This window comes from Sceloporus undulatus, chromosome 2 (genome assembly GCF_019175285.1).
Source record: "Sceloporus undulatus isolate JIND9_A2432 ecotype Alabama chromosome 2, SceUnd_v1.1, whole genome shotgun sequence".
Taxonomy (NCBI): Eukaryota; Metazoa; Chordata; class Lepidosauria; order Squamata; family Phrynosomatidae; genus Sceloporus; species Sceloporus undulatus.
Genome location: NC_056523.1, coordinates 76074297 through 76095728, shown reverse-complemented (window position 1 = coordinate 76095728; position 21432 = coordinate 76074297). Strand labels below are relative to the sequence as shown.

Here is a 21432-nt window from a genome sequence, read left to right as displayed (position 1 = left end):
GTCCTCCAATCTTGCAGACTTTCCAGTACTGGAGGACTTCACTTGCCTGACCAAAGCTGTTGAGCTGAGACAGGAAAGGCAGACAGCAGACCTGTTGTATGCTTTTTAATACACCTGGAATTAAAATAATGAACTATTCAAACTATGCAAATAGATGTAACTCTTTTGTAACTCATTTCCATAGTGGTTGCCTTGAACAATTACCCAGATTCAAGCTAGACAGAAGATTTATGCGTTCTATAAATAACAGGCAATGCTTGGTTTTGCCAGCTCCAGGAATAAAGTTTCATACAGACAAGCCCTTAACCATCCTTGATGTTATTCTATAGGCAAAGACTGGCAGGAGGTAGAGATAAGTACTGTTTGAACAAAGGGAGATTCAGAAGCAAGGAGCAACAAAAGTCTTCCTGCAATTCTTTCTGAAGCAGTTTCCTTACCTTGCCTTGTTGGTTGCTGCCTGAACTACAAGCACCATTGACCAGTTCTAAGATGTTTCATTATATGTGCTGCATATATTATGCTGCTTGGACTCAGTGCAGCTGTTCAGTGCCCCACTGTATTCTCATAAAGTCAAACATTGTTCATTTCTCCTGCTTGCGTAGATCAAGGAACCACATTTCCTAGATCATTGTAAGTATTTTTTTTTTCAAAATAGTGTGCTAAGGGTAGCTGTTTAACGTTTTGAAACGTGTATTAGGAGCAAAGTACACATATAATCCTATCCTGTGCATATGTATATATGAGTTCAAATAACAGGCCTTTGTTGGTAAACAAGTATAATAGAGATCTGAATCCTCGCCACAAGTCGGGATCCTGAAAAGTCAATTCTATACTGCCTCTTTGTCCATGCTGGGGCAGATGTTTGCAGAAGACACCATTGCTCACATCCAATGCGGACCCCAAGATAGACTGAATTTCTGCTAAATGTTCTTTAGCTGATGTCATTGCTCCACCTGGTTTCTTTACTTGCCCGTTATGTATGATCACTTGTCCTTTATCTGAGAATCTCTTACTGCGCAAGCCATAATTAGTATTTGATTTTTAAGTTCACCATCATTTGGGGAACATGGAATGTTTTTCCACCACCGTCTGCCATATCTTTCAGTTGATGTTGCAGTGCAGAAAGGGTCTGAAGCCTGCTAGAACCGTCCAGAGTCTTGTTTATAGATACCATATTGGAACTTAATGAAGCGGTGTTTGATGGAATATTATTATCTTTTCCTTGTTCAAAGGGAGGAACAGTGACTAATAAGTATATATTTTGAAATTAGTCCAGCTATTTTTAATGATGTTTTAACCTGCTTTGTATAATGTTGTTTACAGAGGGGAATATGGAAATAGGTGTCCCAAACACACCACACTGGTGGTAACTATATCCAGTCTCAATTTGCATCCCAATGGTTGCAGTAAAAGGCTCTGTTGTGTTAAGGTATGGCCTTCTAAAGTGGAAAGGCATTTTATTTTGACTATAAAGAAAATCTAGCTGCATATAATGCCAAGGGGAAACATTTGGACACTGTGTATCAAATACAGATTTAATAGGAGAAAATTATCATGCAGGCAGGTAAATGCATAAAAACCCCATAGTTCTTATTCAGTCCCACATAACTCGCTGTGCTTTCTTGGCCAAACCTGACTGTTGTAGGTCAGTGTGTGTAATGTCATTGTTTTTAAAGAAAAAAAAGTTTTCTTTCAGTTTGGTAATTCTAGAATCTAAATTGATTAGAACCCTAGAATTGTTAAGCCATCCCAATAACATGCAATCATGATGGTGGTTTTTTAAGAGTGTGCTGCTTTGCTGGAAATGTTGTGTTAATGTTAGAAATCGCTTTGCAGTTATGTCCAGCAGAGACCCACCATCATCAAGGGTAAAGCCTCTTCACCCCTTCTGCTTTTCCCTGTCTGAAAGCTTTACTGAAGCTTCTCTGCTGGCAACAACTGCTTCTGAGAGAAGACTTTGGCCAAACTCAAGACATGCACTTTACTGCCTGCTCTTCTTTTCATTCCTGACTTAAAATCCAAGGAGTACTTAGCCACCTTGGGCCCTGTATGGAGAAAAAAGGCAGGATATAAATTGAAGAGAGCCAGCATAGTGTAGTGGTTTGAGTGTTGGACTATGACTCCAGAGAACAGAGTTCAAATCTCTGCTCAGCTATGGAAACCCACTGGGTAGCCTTGGGCAAGTGACCCTTTCTCAGTCTCAGAAGATGGCACTGGCAATGACAAACATCCTCTGAAGAAACTTGTCAAGAAAACTCTATGATAGTTTTGCTTTAGGGTCACCATAAGTTGGAAATGATTTGATGGCACACAACAACAAAAAGAAATAAATTAAGGACAAGATCCTGCTTTGTTAACATAACTATGACAATGGAACTCTATCACTGCAGTTACATCTGACAATGCCACCCACAAAAAAAAAAAGCTACCTTTGCAGCCTGATAGTGTCCCGAAGCATTTCTGAGCTGCTGGCGATCAAGGCATTGGGAAATAATGTCTGCTGCACTTCCTGGTGATGGATTGTGTCAAAAACGAGTAGCTGGAGAAATCTTTCAGTGTCCTGCCGCAACTGCTTGTCTCAAGGCACCCCTCTAACAGATCTCTATATAGGTGTCTAGCTCTCAGGTATTAAGGTCATCATTTTAAGATTTTTATCACCAGCATTCTGACTTCAGATCGGAGGTGTATTGGCAACCAATGTAATTCCTTTTAAGCAGGTGTTATTTTCTGCATGGTTTCTAGCTATTGCATTTTGCACATTTCTGCAGTTTCCAAGTCATCTTCAAGAGCAGCACCATGTAGAGTGCACTGAAGTAATCTAATCAGAAAGTTACCAAGGCATGTACTATTGTTGCTAAGTTATTTCTGCCCAGGAAAGGTTGTGGCTGGGACAACAGACACAGCTGGCCCCAAGCACTCCAAGCCATGGAGTCCACCTGGATCTCCAGTGACAATGATGCATCCCAAGCTACCCACCTGCTCTTTCAGCCTAACACCACAACCTGCACCAGGACAAAGACCTGCTTTGTTGATGGGCCTTTATCACATCCAGCAACCATTCCCTCCTTTCTTCTCCTCTTCCTTTGTGTGTCAGTCTTTTTCAGATGGTTATCCTGAGAGAAGGGACTGTGGTATTGTCTTATTTTCTAAGCTGCTCTATGAGGCTTTCTGTCTGAAAGATAAGCCCCTTAAAATAATAAGTAGTGATATCTATTTAAAAATGGAGCCAAGTCAAGGACCACAAGTAAAGTATCCACTGCAGTAGACATTATAGATTGTGAGGTTTTTAATTAGGTTTTGTAGTGATTTGGTAGAAACAACAAAGAAGCTGGATCCTCTCTGTGCAAGTGAATGAAATATTTATCCCTGGGTTTTGTGTTCTCATTAATATTATTCATAATATCTAGTAGACTCCATAGAGAAATGCTGGTGTAAATCCATGAGAGGAATCTGGGCATTGAGAAATGTAAAGAAAAAAACCCTCAGGAAATGATGTTTTGGCCTAGGTTTAAGATTCTACGAGTAGCAGGATATATCAGATATACTCAAAAGTAGTTTTACCTGTTTAAAATGCAAGCCATGTCACAAAACAGAGGGACTGAAACCACATTCAGTTCCCAAAGAGCCTACCAGAATGTAGACCTGTTCATGCAATGCTTGAAAAACTGACTTAATAATCACAGACTATTGTTGTTTCTAACCATAAATATGCACACTGAGGATCAGGAGTGAATTATTGATTGTTAACCTGATAGGGATCTTTGGCAAGCATGGTACTCTCAGTCTTCAGTGACAATGCCCCACAGTTTTCATGGGCAGAATTCAGGTGATTTGCCATGGTCTGTGATTTTTCCTCACCAAAGCTGCATCCACACTGAGGAAATAATCCAGTTAGAGAGTGAGTTAACTGTCCTGGGTTAGTGCTGGGGAATGCTGGGAATTGTAGTCTATTGTGGCCTCAGAGCCATCTCTGACAGAGAAGTCTCAATGTCTCCCAAACACTAGCATTCCACAGGATTCCCTACCATTGAGTTAAAGCAGTCTCAAAGTGGGTTATTATTCCTGCAGTGTGTGAGAGAGATAGAAAGGTTAGGGACTGGATCTATTCATTAACTCACAAAAGGAGGATATCTGTGTCCAAAACACACTGCTTTGACTACCAGGGCTCAGTGCTATGGAATCCTGGGAATTGTAGTTTATTGTGGCACCAGAGCTCTCTGACAGAGAAGGCCAAATGCCTCACAGACACCAAAATTCCAGAGCATTGAGCCCTGGCAGTCAAAGTTAGAAAAAATACACAGGGGCAAAATAAATATTGAAAATGACCATGCACCTCCTCCTCATCATCATCCTCGCTTCAGTGCCAAAGGAAATGGCCCTCTCCCCTTTGTTGCCTTGCTGGGACCGATCCACGTGAGGACCAAACAGAGGAGGAGCTCCTCTGCCTGAGTCTGGCAACCTCCTGTTGCCAACAAGCCTCGAAGATAATTCCCCAAACATTTGGCCAAAACTCGCCAAATCCCCCCCATATCTCACCAAATAGTCAGTCAAAATCCCTGAAAAGTCCCTGTAATGTTAATATGGCAATAAAACGTAGCCCTAATTGAATAAAAATAATTGGAACTTATTTCAACTCTCAAAATTACCATTAAAACCAACCACCAAAATCACACCAAAGGCTCTGAAAAGTACCCATTTTGGTGTGAAAGTCACCAGATTGGCAACACTTGGGCCGGGAGTCAAGGGGGAAACCGTGCAGGGACGCCCCCTAGTGGTGAAAAACCGGGAATGTCCCACCGGCAGGAGGGTTCATGGCAACCCTACATACTGCACAAGAGAACAAAAGTAATGGATACTGTTCACTATGTTGATGCATAAGGAGACACATAACCAGACAATGAAACAGCCTCTGTGAAAAACTTCAGACATTGCCCAGACTGATAAAAGTCTACTACACAAAAGCAGAAGTACAAATATATATTCAAGAAAGTACAAAGACAACTCCTGAAGAATTTCCAGAACATAATTTTTTTGTGGGTTTTTCGGGCTATTTCCAGATCATTAGTTGCACTCAAAATCTTTAGAGGACAAGCTCTCACCTGAAAATATTATTCAATGACAAAAGCTATCATTATTGTAGCCACTCTAAAACCATAAAAGATGGGGCCCACCAGACCAATGTACAGTACGGTAAATGTAAGAACTAAAACCAAGAAAAAACACTTACCCTGATATTCTTGCTCTTACGCAAGTACAGTCCACATCCTGCAAAGAGAGGAGGAATGTATATGAGAGAGCTTCGGAAGAAATAAAAATGCATTAGGATCCAAGCATCATCATCATCATCATCATCATCATCATCATCATCATCATCGTTTTTATTTATATCTTCCCGCTTCTCCTGATGGATCGAGGCGGGATTAGAACATCATCATCATCATCATGATGCCCTGGTGGCGCAGTGGTTAAATGCCTGTACTGCAGCCATTCACTCAAAACCACAAGGTTGCGAGTTCAAGACCAGCAAAAGGGCCCAAGCTCAGGCTTGCATCCTTCCGAGGTCGCTAAAATGAGTACCCAGACTGTTGGGGGCAAATTAGCTTACTTGCTAATTAGCTTACTTGCTGTTCACCGCTATGATCTTTGGAATAGCGGTATATAAATAAAACAAATTATTATTATTAATTATTATTAATTATTATCATCATCATCATAGTTTTTATTTATATCTTCCCGCTTCTCCTGATGGATCAAGGCGGGATTACAACAGAGTTAAAAACAATTACAATATTACTACATTAGTTACCACATAATTAAAACCACAGCTAAAAACATGAAACATCAATCAATCGCAGGATCAGATGCTCTCGTTCCATACCAATAGTCTTCATAGGAGGTCAGGAGGATATGTGCGGCGAAAGAGTTCTGTCTTTACCGCCTTCTTGAAAATTTCCAAGGATGCAATAAGGCGAGGCTCCTCTGGGAGTCCGTTCCATAGTCTAGGGGCAGCTATGCTGAATGCTTTTTGGGAAGTAGAGGCATGTTTGGATGCTGGTACCTCCAGCAGATTCTTCCCACTTGTTCTAAGAGTGCGGGACGGATTGTATAGGGAGATGTGTTCCCATAAGTAACCAGGGCCCAAGCCATATAGGGTTTTAAAGGTGACAACCAACACCTTGTACTGTGCCTGGAAGCTGATTGGGAACCAGTGTAGATCTTTCAAAATAGGTGTTATGGTCAAATCTCAAAGAGCTTGTGACCAACCTGGCTGCCACATTTTGCACTAGTTGGAGCTTCCGAACCCATGTAGAGCACATTACAGAAATCAAGACAAGAGATTACCAGAGCATGTACTACAGCTTCAAGGTCCTTTCGGTTGAGGTAGGGTCACAGTTGGCGTATCAACTGAAGTTTGTAGCAAGCACTTCTGGCCGTCACATCTACTTGAGATGACAAACGTAGAGATGGATCCAGAACTCCCAAACTGCGCACTTCATCCTTCAGGGGAAGTGTAACCCCATCTAGGAGTGGTGGACAAATTTCCTTCCCCAGACCTAAGGAGCCTATGGCAAGTACCTTCATTTTATCTGGATTCAGCCTGAGTTTGTTTTCCCTCATCCAGCCCATTACTGGCTCAAGGCAGGGATGCAGAGGGGAGATGCCATCCTTAGTCACTGTAGCAGTTGGAGACATAGAGAAACATATTTGGGTGTCATCAGCCTACTGATAACCTTGCGCCCCATGTCTCTGGATGTTCTCTCCCAGCAGTTTCATGTAAATGTTAAATAGCATGGGGGACAGAATGACACCTTGAGGGATGCCAGATGTAAGCTCTTTTCTAGAAGAGCAACTGTCCCCCAGCCTCACCATCGGGGACCTGCCTGAGAGGTAGGATCTGAGCCACTGGAGAGCAGTAACCCCTATGCCCAACTCCCTTAGGCGTTCCAGAAGGATACCATGGTCGATGGTATTGAAAACCGCTGAGATGTCCAGGAGCACTAACAGGGTTACACTTCCCCTGTCTGTGCCCAGACGGAGGTCATCGATTAAGGTGACCATGGCTGTCTCCACTCCATATCCCGCCCTGAAGCCAATTTGAAATGGGTCCAGATAATCAGTTTCATCTAAGACACTCTGGAGTTGGAAGGCCACAGCTCTCTTGATCACCTTGCCCAAAAATGGTAATAGGGAGACCGGTCTATAGTTGTTTCTCTGCAGGGGATCTAGGGAGGGCTTTTTAAAGAGCAATTTAACCACTGCCAGTTATAACTGCAATGGAAATTTGCCCTCCTTAAAGAATGCATTGATTATAGATTGCAATAATGTAATCATAGCATTCCCTCCCTGGATGGTCAGCCACGATGGGCAGGGATCAAGAGTGCCTGTCACCTTCCTTACACTTCTAAGGAGCTTTTCCACTTCATCAGTACTTACAAACTCAAGGTGATCCAGTCTAACATGGTCCACAGAGTCTCTGGACACCTTTCTTACCGTTTCTGTGATAATGCTGGTGTCAAGATCAGCCCTTATCCGAGAGATTTTGTCTGCAAAGAAGTCATTAAAAGCGTCACAGCAGGCTTTAGTTGGTTGCAACAAAGGGTTCAGGGAGGGAGGCGGTTGGGTCAGCTCTGTAACCACCCTGAATAGCTCTGCTGGACGAGACTCTGCAGATGCAATAACACCATGTAAATTTCATGGGGCTCTCCAATTACTTGTTTCCATACGACTGATAATGGCTAAGTGTGCTTGGCTTAGAACATGGCAATAAAACATCAACCAGGCAACCAAAGCGAATAATGATTAATTATAATAAGGAATTGCAATGTAGAAAATCACTCTGGGAAGAGAGAAAGTTACCAAAACTGTCAAGTGCAGATGGAGAGTACAGGCAGAATGGCTCAGGGTGTTTTAAATATTTTGGAAATGAATGTAAAGTCATGCAAATGGACAGAGTTGTCGGGTTATATGTTTCCATATGATGGAAATTTCACTGATAATTAACATATAGATGGTTAACAGTGTGCTCAGAGTTAAGATGAAAGCTGTAATATTTAAAGGTATTTAATCTGACATCAATACCAGGAAAGATTCTAGAGCAGATCATTAAACAGAGAGTCTGTGAATATCTAGAAGACAATTCCAAAATCACAAAAAGTCAACATGGGTTTCTCAAAAACAAATCATGCCAAACTAATCTCATCTCATCTCATCTCATATCTCTCTCTCTCTATCTATCTATCTCTCTCCCTCTCTCTTTTTAATAAGATTACCACTGAAGGGAATGCTGTAGACATAGCATGTCTTAATTTCAATAAGGCCTTTGACAAGGCTCCCCATGACAATCTTGCAAACAAGCTTGTAAAATGTGGGCTAGACAAGGTAACTGTTACATGGATTTGTAATTGATTGACTGGGCAAACCTAAAGGGTGCTCAACAATGGCACCTTTTCATCCTGGTGAGAAGTGACCAGTGGGGTCCCACAATGCTCTGTCCTGGGCCCAGTGCTATTCAACAACTTTATCAATGACTTGGAGGACAAAATTGGGGGCATACTTATCAAATTTGCAGATGACACCAAGTTAGGAGGAGTAGCTAACACCCCAGAGGACAGGATCAAAATTCAAAATGACCTGAATAAACTAGAAAGTTGGGCCACAGCTACCAAAATGAACTTCAACAGGGAGAAATGTAAGGTACTGTACTGCACTTAGGGCGGAAAAATAAAATGCACAGATATAGGATGGGGGACATCTGGCTGAACAAGACTACATGTGAAAGGGATCTGGGAGTCCAAGGGGGCATTCCCACTTGGCAGATAAAATGGATTATATTGGCGATTCTGATTTGGATTATGTTCCGAATCTAAATCAATTTTTCCCCATCGTTTCCATTACGAAAAGGGGCAAATTACCTCGATTTATTTAAACCCTGTTTTCGTTCTCATTTATTTTACATCACTGTATTTTAAAGCAGAGTAATTTGCTCCCCGTTCCCATTTGTGTCTGCAAGCTGACAATCAAGTGCGTAGGCTTCAGACGTCAAAAGTCTTGGGTTTGGTTTTTTTGGGGGGGCACCCAATGAAAACCAACTGCATCCAAGGCTCTTCTGTTGTGTCTCCCCAGATTAGAAGGCGCCTGTGTTCGTCCTAAACCCCTTGCATCCGAGGCTCTTGTGTTGTGTCTCCCCTAGGGTTGCCATAACTGTCTACCTGGGTAGCTGGGTCGGGAGCCAAGCCTTCTCTGAGGCAGAGGATGGTCCTCCGCCTCAGAGAAGGCTTCGCCCATCCAGGCTAGACTCCAAAGAGAGGGGCTGCAGCATCAGCCTCTCTCTTCGGAGCCCAGCTGGGTCGGGAGCCAAGCTGTCTCTCAGGCAGAGGACGGTCCTCCGCTCCAGAGAAGGCTTCACTCACCCAGGCTAGATTCCAAAGAGAGGGGCCGCGGCAGCGGCCTCTCTCTTTGGAGCCCAGCTGGGTCGGGAGCCAAGCCTTCTCTCAGGCAGAGGACAGTCCTCCACCTCAGAGAAGGCTTCGCCCACCAAGGCTAGACTCCAAAGAGAGGGGCCGCGAATCAAGGGCATGCAAAGCCCATCTGCTGCTCAGGCGCTCAAGCAGAGGCAAAAAAAAAAAAAAAAAAAAAAAGGAAAAAGGAAAAATAATAGTTTAAAATGGCTCTCCTGACACATCAGTCTATGAATGTGGAGCAGAGGGGAGGTTGCAGGGAGAGTAATGTGTTTACTGCGTTTGGAGCTCAATGTAGCGCGATCGCCTTTCCCTGCTTCCCACTCCACTGGGGGAAAGGCTATGCGAACGGAAGAAAATGGTGCTGGCGATGCAGAAAGAGAACAAAGAGGGTGACACCCCCAGGCCAGCCCCTTGAGTGCTGCTCCTCCCATCTCCAGGTTCCCGAATCAGACACCCTTTTGTTCCCATTCATTTGCCCCGAATCAGACTCTGGAGGCACAGGAAAATACGCTTTGAAACCACTTTTTTAAACCAGTTTATCAGCCTATAATTTGGGTTTTTCAAGATAATTCGATTCAGATTCGAATTTCAGTGGAAACGATTTCGAAGCAATGCAGGTCCAATGCACGCTCTAATGGAAACGATGGACCCATGATTTGCGTCCTGATCTGCGTTATAGGCCAGTGGAAACGGGGCCTTCAAATAAACCACAGGTTGAACATGAGTCAACAGTGCGATGTGGCAGCTAACAAGGCCAATGCAATTTTAGGCTGCATCAGTAAAAGTATAGTATCTAGATCAAGGGAAGTAATAGTGCCACTCTATTCTGCTTTGGTCAGGCCCCACCTGGAATATTGTGTTCAGTTCTGGGTGCCACAATTTAAAAAGGATGTTGAAGAACTGGAACGTGTCCAAAGGAGGGCAACCAAAAGGGTCTAGAAACCATGCCTTATGAGGAGAGTCTTAGGGAGCTGGATATGTTTAGCCTGGAGAAGAGATGGTTTAGAGGTGATATGATAGCCCTACAACCTCACTTTAAATATTTGAAGGGATGTTATATTGAGGAGGGAGTAAGCTTCTTTTCTGTTGAGGAAAGGTGTGCCTTCTAAGAAATATGCAGCTCTAAAAAATGCAAAAGCATCCTAAGAGAAATGCAGACCAAAATGAGTACTGGGATTGTTTTTAAAATATTTGCATCTTCTTTGTATTTTAGGATCAATCACTGTAGTCTGAGATAGTCTTCCTTTTTTTCTTTTTTTGTAAATCATTTTTATTCACCAGACAAACACAAAATATATACATAGCAGGGACGTAGCCGGGGGGGCGGGTCTTGGGGTCCGGACTCCCCCCCCCTTCCGTTAGATAAAATGAATGGTGTGTGCTGCTGTGCGGCCACACCCAAGCCCCATTATAATGGTGGCACTTAGTCTGGACCCCCCCCTTCCAAAATCCTGGCTACGTGCGTGTACATAGCAATGTTTTTATCCTTCCAGCTTTTAGTGTGAGCACAGTTATGCCTACTGGATTTTGTGTATTCTTTGGCATTATTTTCCTTTGCTTCATCATTTATATCCTTTGTTACATAGCCCTACATTTTACCCATGGCTTATCCACAGATCATATCAAAATCCATAATTTTGGTCCCAAAACTTGCTCTTGACTTATACATGAGATCAGCTCATCAAGTATATACAGTATCTATTATGGAGTTTAGTCATGTTTTAACCAAGTGAGACATAGTACTGCACACATAATTGTCCAATTAATAAATCTGGTGATCTGGCCTTGAAGTTTATTTTATTTTATTTTATCTTATTTTATTTTATTTTAAAATAATTTAAATATAGCCTCTGTCCCCAACTGTTGGTAGACCAACCCACTTAATATTTTCTACGTATGGATAGGATTTTGTACACATGTTTATGATGAAATATCTCATTAAGATCTAGTCATGCCTATTCTGTTTTCTTCTTCAGTAGAGAGCCCTGTTTAGTAAAGGTGTCCTAAAGATTGCGTTTAAACAGCTCCAGATGATAAAAACATCCCAGTAACTGGGAGATGAAGGTAGAGAGACTTAATGTATATACTCATGTATATGTGTCAAAATTTTGGTCAAAAACTGATCCCCAAAACCTGGGTCAACTTATCCACAGGTCAATGTAAGTACTGTACTATAGCTCTTTTTTTATATAAAAGAGGAACCATTCCCTTGTGAAAGGCAAAAGCATAATTTATCATGGAAGCACTGATTCCCCCCACCTTCTCTCATCCACCCAATCTTTAGTATGAGCAATTATGCCTAAGTTCTTTGGCATTGTTTTCCTTTCCTTCATCCTTTAGATCCTTTGTTATATGCCTCTAAGTTGTACCCCCAACTTATCCATGGGTCATATCAAAATCCATAATTTTGGCCCCCAAACCTACCCTCATCCTATGCATGAGGTCGACTTATAGTCGAATATGTACGGTACATTAAATAATATTCTTGTTTCTGTGGAATCATATGCACATGACCCAGTAGAGGGCATGCTGGATTCTATAACAAGCCAGAGCACCAGCTGCAAAATCCACATCTTGAGTATGATAGTAGGTGCCCTAAGTAAAGACTAGTTCACTATCTTGCTGCCTCAGAAAATGCAGACTCTTCAAAATAACAGCTTCTGCAAAAAGCAACAAAACAAAACAAAACAAGCCACCAAACACCCCCCCCCCCCAATCTCTATTTCCCAGGCAGATAAAATCTGCTTCATTAAAGCATTTCTCACAACTGTGTTAAATAAAGTAGGTTTGGATAGCTTTTGCTAAATCAATTATTTCACAAATCAGAAAGCACAACAGACTTGTTATACTTACACAATGACTAATTCTGCATCTTCTTGTCAATTGCTGTATTGAACCAATTTGTAGATTTAACATTATGCCTCAAAAGCAGAGGTATGGACTTTTGTCAATCCCAGTTTGTGAACCTTCTTGCCAATTACTTTCAATCACAGTCTATCAACCTTCTTTCTTTGGCAACTCTGCATCCAATGTCAGATTGCATTTCTTGGTGTTCTAGGTTGATGTTTCCAATTCAGTGGTCGAACACAGATATCCACTAAACAGTTCTGCTCCATTTAAGGATGGCAGGGCAAAACGTCCATCACTGCCACTTAGAGAGTTCTCCTCTTCAGGTGGATGACTGACTGGGAGCCAAAGTAGATGTGTGGCTTATCATACACTTTGCCCAGCATCCTTGATTTTTAAAAAAGTACATATCTAGATCAGGTACCTGAACTACAGGAATGAAAGATGAGGTTTTTAATTCTTGATTCCTGTCATGCCCTAATTCAGATTACACACACACACACACACACACACACACACACACCCCTTCTATTAAGAAAGCTTACTTTTTCACCAAAAAAAGCACCATATCAATATCAGGCAAGAAAGATATGTCAACTAGTCAGGAGCACAGTGATAGCAAAGTTCTCTTCACCAAGTCTGATCCAGGCTCATCCTCCTGTGTCAACTCTTTATTTTTACATAAAGTTTATAAAATTAAGCATGTGAAACAATATAAGTAATTTTTAAAAACACTCGCAACATTTGAAAGAATGATATACAGATGATGTACAGATTTATATTTGGACCTATGGCCAGCCTTTATAAAAACCCATAACTAATGGAGTTGACTTTGCTTTTTTTTCTGTTTTATTTTCCTGCTTTTGGTATATCATAGTGTATAACTGGGGTCAACCACATCTAGTATGGTCTTCAAGAAGTTAAGGCTTTGGTCTTTGAAGCATATGGGTAAATGCCTGCTTTAGTTTGGAATTAGTAAGAATCAGGATGGCAGCCTGAGCTGGAGAGTACACTGGGGGGAGTATTGACAAAGAATGATTCATTTCCCCCCATATCCACAGTCAGACTCCTGCTCTGTGCCACAAAAAACAAAATGTAAAGGAAGAGGAGGGAGAGCACTGTCCCAGCTGCCTTGATATGAGCTTTTGTCTGGAAACTCCTCAAATGGGATTCTTTACCTCTCATTTGGCAGACATGTCCACAGAGTGAGGCAACAACTAAAAAGGAACACAAGAAAACCATAACCAGGGGACCAACACATCCAATAGTTGAAAAGAACAATTTAAAACGTATGAAATATTCTATTTTTGATTTTTCTTGGCTCTTTCTTGTCACATTGGTTGTCATGTTTTTTTGAGGTAGTACATAAACATTACTGAATGTCACAATCAAAGTAAACAAGGAGATGAGCAGAGATCCCACAAGGAAACGCATTATTAGCCATGATAGCCTCAGTTTGCACCAAAGGAAAAGGGCATGGGTGCTGTTCACGATCTTGATGCAGTAGAAGAAACACAGTAAGGCAGTGAGCCAAAATCTGAATATCACAGCAAAGAAGACAAAGGAGTAGGATAATTGAGAAGTTAAATAACTTGGTGCAAAAATGATAACAAAGTAGAATACAGAAAGGGCAATTGTTGCACACAAATTGGACAGACCCAGGCTTAGAAAAAGTTGTTCACTGGATGCAAGGCTCCTGCATTTGGTCCATTGAGTGATCATCATCTTAACAATAAAGCCATTAGAGATGAGCCCACTGATGCCCAAGAGAACTGTAGTTACCCAAGAAGCAATTAACTTGGGAGCAAACATATCTGGTTCTTGCACTGGGTGCTGTAGAGGATTTTATTTATACAACCAATATTGCTGAGCACAAGTAGAGATTGCTGGTATCATACCTGTGTTGTACTTTTTAATACCCTGGATATGCTAATAAACTATTCATCACACTATGCAAATTAATGAGGTTTTCATGTTGCCTATTTCCTTACAGCTTCTACCTGGAACAATTGTATTGGCACAGACTATTATTTATTATTATTAACCTTTATTTATGAAGCGCTATAAATTTACACAGCGCTGTACATACAGTCTTGTAGTTAAGACGATTCCCTGCCCTCTACACAGAATAGCCTGCTCCAAGCTTTTTGCATTTTATTTAATAGGAGGAATTATGCTCTTTTTTGGTGGCTGTGTGAAAAAGAAGCTTTGATACAGTCCATTTGCTTGGCTGTGACTGCCATTCCCATCATGCCTCCTCACCAGCCAAGATGAAGGAGGTTTTAGCCAGGCTCATGAGGGTTTGTTGAATTTCCTCCTCTTATGGTGACACATCATTCACTACATTTAATAATTTTAATTTTGTAAGCATAATAGTTGGGGTTTATTTTAATTTTTCCTATGAGCTGCTTTGGATCCCATGTTGGGTTGTAAATGAAATATATAAAACTCCTGGGAAAGAGCACAAGAACGATAATATTTTCATAAAAGGGGATAACACATTTGTTTCGTCAATTTATGAATGCCAAAGGTTTTGTTCCCTGTATCACTCTTAGTAAAAAAAAAAATTATCCTACTCAAAATAGCTGTTGCTGTCTCAGGCATCTTATCATTTGAAGTATATCTGTTTGCATCAAGAATCACTTCCTCATTCTTTTTCACAAATATCTGGATCTTAGTTTGCCTGTGTCCAGTAGAAACAACTAGTAGGTAGATGTAGGAATTGTGGACTTAATTGGAGTTTATTCAGCAGATGTTTATTCAGTGGTTATCCATGTCAGTGCAGCAGTAAATCCACTGCAGCCTAGTTTTGTTTCCCCACAGTATCCACTGGTGACCCCACAATCATCCTCAGTCCTTTACATTAAAAAAACCAAACATTTTAATTGCTGATTTTCAGGCAATTTTTCACCTCAAACCCTGCCCAAACAACATAAAGCATGCTGCATATGTGGTGGTACGTCTTACATCCTTGACTTTCACCACCAACAAACAACCTATTTTTTAAAAAGTCAACCAAAACGGTTCACAGAGAAGGGGGAACAAAGGTGAAAATCAGCACAGCCCGTCTGCAGTGTTCTTTTCCCAACAATAAAGTTTAAACTAAAACCCATCACTCCACTGCTTGGAAACACCCAGAAATCACTATGCTTTTGTCAAATTAAAGAAGGATTTGTTTCTTTAATGACAGGAGAAAAGAGATGTATCTGTTTCCTGCTGTTCACACTGTGGCAGAAATGCAAAAATGTGCCCCAATATAGCACTATGGTAACTATATCCTTTGTACATTTGCATCTTAGTGATTGCAGCTGAAGGTACAATCAGCTTAAGAAGAAAACACCTTTTTAACATTCCCTGAAAAATCCCTTCCTTGTACTGCCTCAGTGACTCAATTTCCCTGTGGAATGGGTAACAACCTTCACATAAGGCAGGAAGAAAGTGAAAGATTTTTTCCCCTTTGAGTGCAAAGGAAATGCAACTAAAAACATTGCTAAGAAGACAGGTGAATGCTACTTTGCAAATTCAGATTTAATATACTAAGAAGTGATCATAGAGAAAGGCCAGTGCAGTAAAATCATAGGCATGTTAATCTGGTAATATTCCAACTGTGCTCAGTGAGGCGCTTGTAGATTTCAGTCTTTAAAATAGAATTTCTTTTTGAGTGCATTGTCAGAAGTTAATGACAAAATGGCTGAAACTCTTCTTAGGCACAGTACAGACTGCCAAAAAATGGCAGCCTGCCAGCGCCTGTTTTTCCTCTGGATGGAAGCCACAGCTGCCAAACCATGCAGCTTCCCTCCGGTGGAAAAAAGATCAGCGAAAAGCAGGTTCTTTTAAAGCCACAGGGGCAGCATAACAAGAGCGCCACTGCCACACTTGTTATGTAGGTGCCGCACGGCAACATGCGGATGCCACAGGGTGCTTACGTAACAAAAGCAGCACCCATGTATACAGGGTGCCACCATTATTATGCTGCCGCCATGTAGTAGGGTTGTGGGGTGTGAGGTTGCTCCGCTCTCACACAACTTTAGTACGTGGCCAGGCCAGCGCAAAGTGCCGGTCTGGACCACACCTATGATAACTATTTGATAATTGACCAGGATTTTTATTATTAAGGTCATCTATGAGATAAACGTTCCCCTATTAAGTGGACTGGCCAGCCAAAGTGTGTGTCTTGCCATCCTGAAAAGACCATTAATTAGACCAATATGCACTGTTTCCTTTAGTTCTGAATAAAGAAATGAGTCTCCAGTCAATTCACTCTGCTCTAAAGCTCATCCATCTGTAACAGGATTGTCACATCATCATCACTCTGAGTTTTTTGCGGATGAGTGAATGAGTATATTTCATTGGCTGGATTATATTATTATAATATGTACATATTAAATATACGTATTATATGTACATATATTCTTATTTGTATGTTACATTAAGTTTTTCAGGAGTTAAATACCATCTGTGAAATATTGTTATATAATTTTCTTTTAAATTTTGACTGACTGTGAATTTCTGTGGGTTTTTTTCCACAAATTTCCCCACTGTTCTAGAGTTATGGTACAGTATTGCTGATGTTTAATCATAACATCATTCACAACCTCTCTCTCCAATTCTATTATAACATGATATTACACTATATAGCTTTGCAGTTTCATATCTAGGTCTCTCTGTCAGAATTTTGACAATGTCTTTCTCCTTAATTTCAAAATCTTCTAATTTCTTATCAATTTATAATCTTTCATATAACTATAAAGAAAGAGATTTTTTTTTAACAATTCAGAAAATGTTTTGGATAGGAAAAATAGTTGAAGCAAAGAATATGACAGTAGGATCAAAGTAACCAACCTTGGAATGAAAGGTTGGTTACTATGAATATTCTATTGCTATGAGAAGGGCTCCAGGAAAATTGATGCAGTAACTTCCAAGATGACCTCTTTGGACAAGTGTAGCCATGTAACACCAGGGTATGGTCAACATGGCAGAGGTTATAAATAAGGAAGAACAGGCAATCTGGTAGAGGTTGTAGCAGTTTGCGCTTGAGTGATTCTACAGGGAAGCCTTTGACCCCTCCTGAGTTTATTGAGTGCAACCTACTTTTGTGCTTGGAACTCAGTTTGCAGCAATTAAAGTAAGCAAGGAGAAAGGGGTAAAATTAGCGAAGCAGAGAGAAACTGGGACATTTTAAAAGCAGGTGACGGCTTGTATGGCTTAGGTCCAGATATTTGTACGGCTTAGGTCCAGGCTGTTTGAGAGACAGCATCTCTCCAAATGAACCTGCCAGAGCCCTAAGATCTTCAGGAGAAGGCTTTTCCTCTGTCCTGCCACCATCACAGGCTCGCTTGGTAAGGCCATGAGAGAGAGCTTTCTTGATGGCTGCTCCCAACCTCTGGAACTCCCTTCTGCAGGAGGGTAGGCTGGCCCCCTCCCTGCTTTCCTTTTGCTGCCAAGCAGTGGCTTTTATATGGGGTATGTCTTTTAGCTATGTTTTTAACTTTTATGTATATGTTTTTTTTTTTGTAAACGTTATTCTGTTTTAACTAGATGGTTTTAATTGTTTTTAAATTCTTATTGTAAATCTTTTAAAAATGTTTTTATCTTGTGGAAAGGTAGCATAGAAATGAAATGAAATAAATGAAGAAATAAATAAAGTGAATTAACAAATAATTAACTGGTACTGTCTCAGCCAAATCAGAACAGATAGAGAATATATTCCTTAAGGATGGAGGTTTCAAGTCATCACCTTCATCATCTTCATTATCCACATCCTTTTCACCTATATGTTCAATCCCAAACATTGTGTATATACAGTTGGCCCTCAATATTCATGGATTCTTTATCTACAAATTCAAGCATCCACGGCTTAAAAATATTCAAAAAATATATAAATTCCCTAAAGCAAACCTTTATTTTGCCAGTGTGTGTGTGTGTGTGTGTGTGTGTGTGTGTGTGTGTGTGTGTGACACCATTTTACCATTCATTATATTTAAATTCCATGAATTTTGTTGTTCATAGGGGGTTTTTGAACCAAACCTCAGTGGATACCAAGGGCCCCATGTACTCAGGTATAAGTCTAGAGAATTTAGTCAAAAAAAAGACCCAAAAAATCGGGGTCAGCTTATCCACAGATCAATGTAGGGCTGAAGGGCGGGGAATAAATAAATAAATAAATAAATAAAGTAGGTACTGTACTTTAACTCCCTCTCTCTGAGTGGAGTGATGAAAGGTGACAGCTTAGTCTATCCTGGGAGAACCTAACAGAAGCACCAACCCCCCTCGACTCCCTCTGAACCAGTGTCACTTTGAATACCTGGGCAGGAAAAGGGTGATGGTGGCATCTCTTTTTTCTTCCTTTCAAAGGAGCATTGAGAGAAATTGGGCTTTGAAGGTTCTGAATAAGACATTTCTTTTATATTTGTCAGTTTTTTCTCAGTTAAATTCAAGCTAAGTTATTATATTAATAACCATCAGCTGCTGGGACTGTGGGCGGAGAAGGGGAAGCCACCGGTGGGAGCAGCGACCTTAAAGCTGGCCTGCCGGCTCCCCGGAAGATGCCAGCGACCCGGGAAAGCACACACCCATGCCCGCACGAGAGGACCATCAGCCGCTGGGACTGTGGGCGGAGAAGGGGAAGGCACCAGTGGGAGCGGCGACCTTAAAGCCGGCCTGCTGGCTCCCCAGAAGACGCCAGCAACCCGGGCAAGCGCACACCCGTGCCCGCATGAGAGGACCATCAACTGATGGTACTGTGGGCAGAGAAGGGGAAGGCGCCAGTGGGAGCGGCGACCTTAAAGCCAGCATGCCGGCTCCCCGGAAGAAGCCAGCGACCTAGGCAAGCGTACACCCGCACCCGCACGAGAGGACCATCAGCCGCCAGGTTGTGGGCGGAGAAGGGGAAGGCGCTGGTGGGAGCGACAACCTTAAAGCCGGCCTGCCGGCTCCCCGGAAGATGCCAGTGACCTGGGCAAGCGCACGCCTGTGTGAGGATGTTTGGCTGTGTTTGCATGGAATCGGGAATCTTATTACAACTGAACTTTGATTAGACCTAAATAATTTGTAAAACACCTTTAAACATCCTGAATATCAGAGGGTCTTCTGTTAATCTGGTAGGAAGATAAATCAAACCGAAAGGCAACAACAACTTTTAATTTACCTTAGTCCCTGTAAATGCCGCTGCCTGATTGGATTGATAACTTTCAATTGTAGGTAATATTGCTGATGATTTAATGGTCATTGTTTAACAATTGTATAATCCAATTTCAATCTATGGCATTATCCAAAGCGATTATATCAGGGCCTTCTTATTTTTCCATCTATTGCTTCATCCACTGCCTTATACTGGTATATATCAGGATGTTAAACCTGCCAGAGATACAATATTATGAGAACAATGTAGAGGAGAGTATAGCTATGAGGAATGATGGTATTGATATTGGCTCTAACACTGATGTATACACCAGTGTTGCTCAAGGAGTACCGATAAGAGTTGTGCGGGGCATGGGGAGATATGGCGTTAACAGGTTGACAAAAACATATAGAGGAAGACGGGATCGATGCTTAATATCTATCCCGCCTTCCAGTAACCCAAAAGAACCGAAGTTCGTCCCAAACATACCACAGACCCTTACCTTGCTCCTGTGTAATGCTAGGTTGGTGAAAAACAAATCCCATATTATACACGATCTATTAGAGGGGGAGAACACCGACCTGGCTTGTATCACAGAGACCTGGCTGGGGGAGGACAGTTGTGTAACCTGGGCTAAAGCTCTCCCAGCCGGGTACGCAGTGAAGGAGCAGGTTAGGGAAAGTGGGTGAGGGGGAGGCGTGACAGTAATCCACAAAAGTCATATCACCTTGACCAGGAACCCGGTTCCGAAACTGAGACACATCGAGTGTATTTACCTGACCCTAAAGGCCAAGGACAGTCTGGGGATCCTGTTGGTCTACCACCTACCCCGTGGCCTAATAGACTCCCTGGCCGAGCTGACACAGCTGGTCTCGGAGCTGGTGTTGGAGTCCCCCAGGCTTCTTGTCCTGGGAGATCTCAACATCCCCTTCGAGGCCGGCTCACAAGTACTAACAGGTGCAGCTCGGGAGTTTATGGCTTCCATGACTGCCATGGGCCTGTCACAGTTGGTCCAGGGTCCAACACATAGTGCTGGTAACACACTCGATGTGGTTTTCAGTATGGATCGAGAACATCCGTGGGTTGAAGTAAATGATATCTCTCCCCTGTCATGGACGGATCATTTCCTGGTCAAGATTGGACTGAATGCCACAACTCAAAAACCCCTCGGGGGTGGTGGGCCTATTAGATTGGCCCACCTTCGTAGGCTGATGGAACCCAAAAGGTTCCAAGATGCCCTAGAGGGGATTATGTTTGGGAACGATGGCAATCCTGTTGAGACCCTGGTTAACAATTGGAATGAGAACCTTACCAGGGTGATAGACAGTATTGCTCCCGAGCGTCCTTACCAGCCTGCTCCAAATAGAAAACCATGGTATACATTAGAGTTATGCCAGATGAAGTGGACTGTGAAACGACTAGAGCGCTACTGGCGGAAACATCGGCGCTTATCTGATAAGACACTCCTTGAGAACATGTTATGTTCCTATGGAGTGGCAATCGATGCAGCACGGAACTCGTTCAGTGCTGCACGGATTGCATCGGCAGAGTCTCATCCAGCAGAGCTGTTCAGGATGGTCAGGGAATTAACACAACTACCGACTGCCCTGAACCCCTTATTACAGGGGTCGGCAACCTCCGCCCCGCGGGCCGGATGCGGCCCGCGGAAGCTTTTCAGCCGGTCCCTGCCTGCCCCTGCTGCCACCACCGCCGATTGTGACTTTTCACCGCTCCCGGGTGCTGCCATTTTATTTCTCAAAATGGCAGCGAAGTCTCGCGTGACCTTCCCTGTGTTAGGAAGGGTTAGGCAAATGCACTCAATGTGATCCATTTTCCGGACAGGGGTCCTGGTTAAGGAAAGGGTGTTCTTACAGATCAAGGCAACACCGCCCCCCCCCCCCCCCCCCCCCCCCCCCCCCCCCCCCCCCCCCCCGTCCACCTAACCTGATCTGGTCCTTGACTGAGTACCCAGCTGGGAGGGCCTATGCCCACACTGCCTCACTC

At 42.4% G+C, this 21432-nt stretch overlaps 1 protein-coding gene across 1 annotated transcript; it reads right to left on the bottom strand.

Moving 5' to 3' along the window:
* Positions 1–13280: 13280 nt before the first annotated feature.
* Positions 13281–14120, bottom strand: LOC121921660 (taste receptor type 2 member 41-like). Its single transcript, XM_042450030.1, has one exon. The coding sequence runs from the start codon at positions 14118–14120 to the stop codon at positions 13281–13283; it is 840 nt and encodes a 279-aa protein (XP_042305964.1).
* Positions 14121–21432: the final 7312 nt, after the last annotated feature.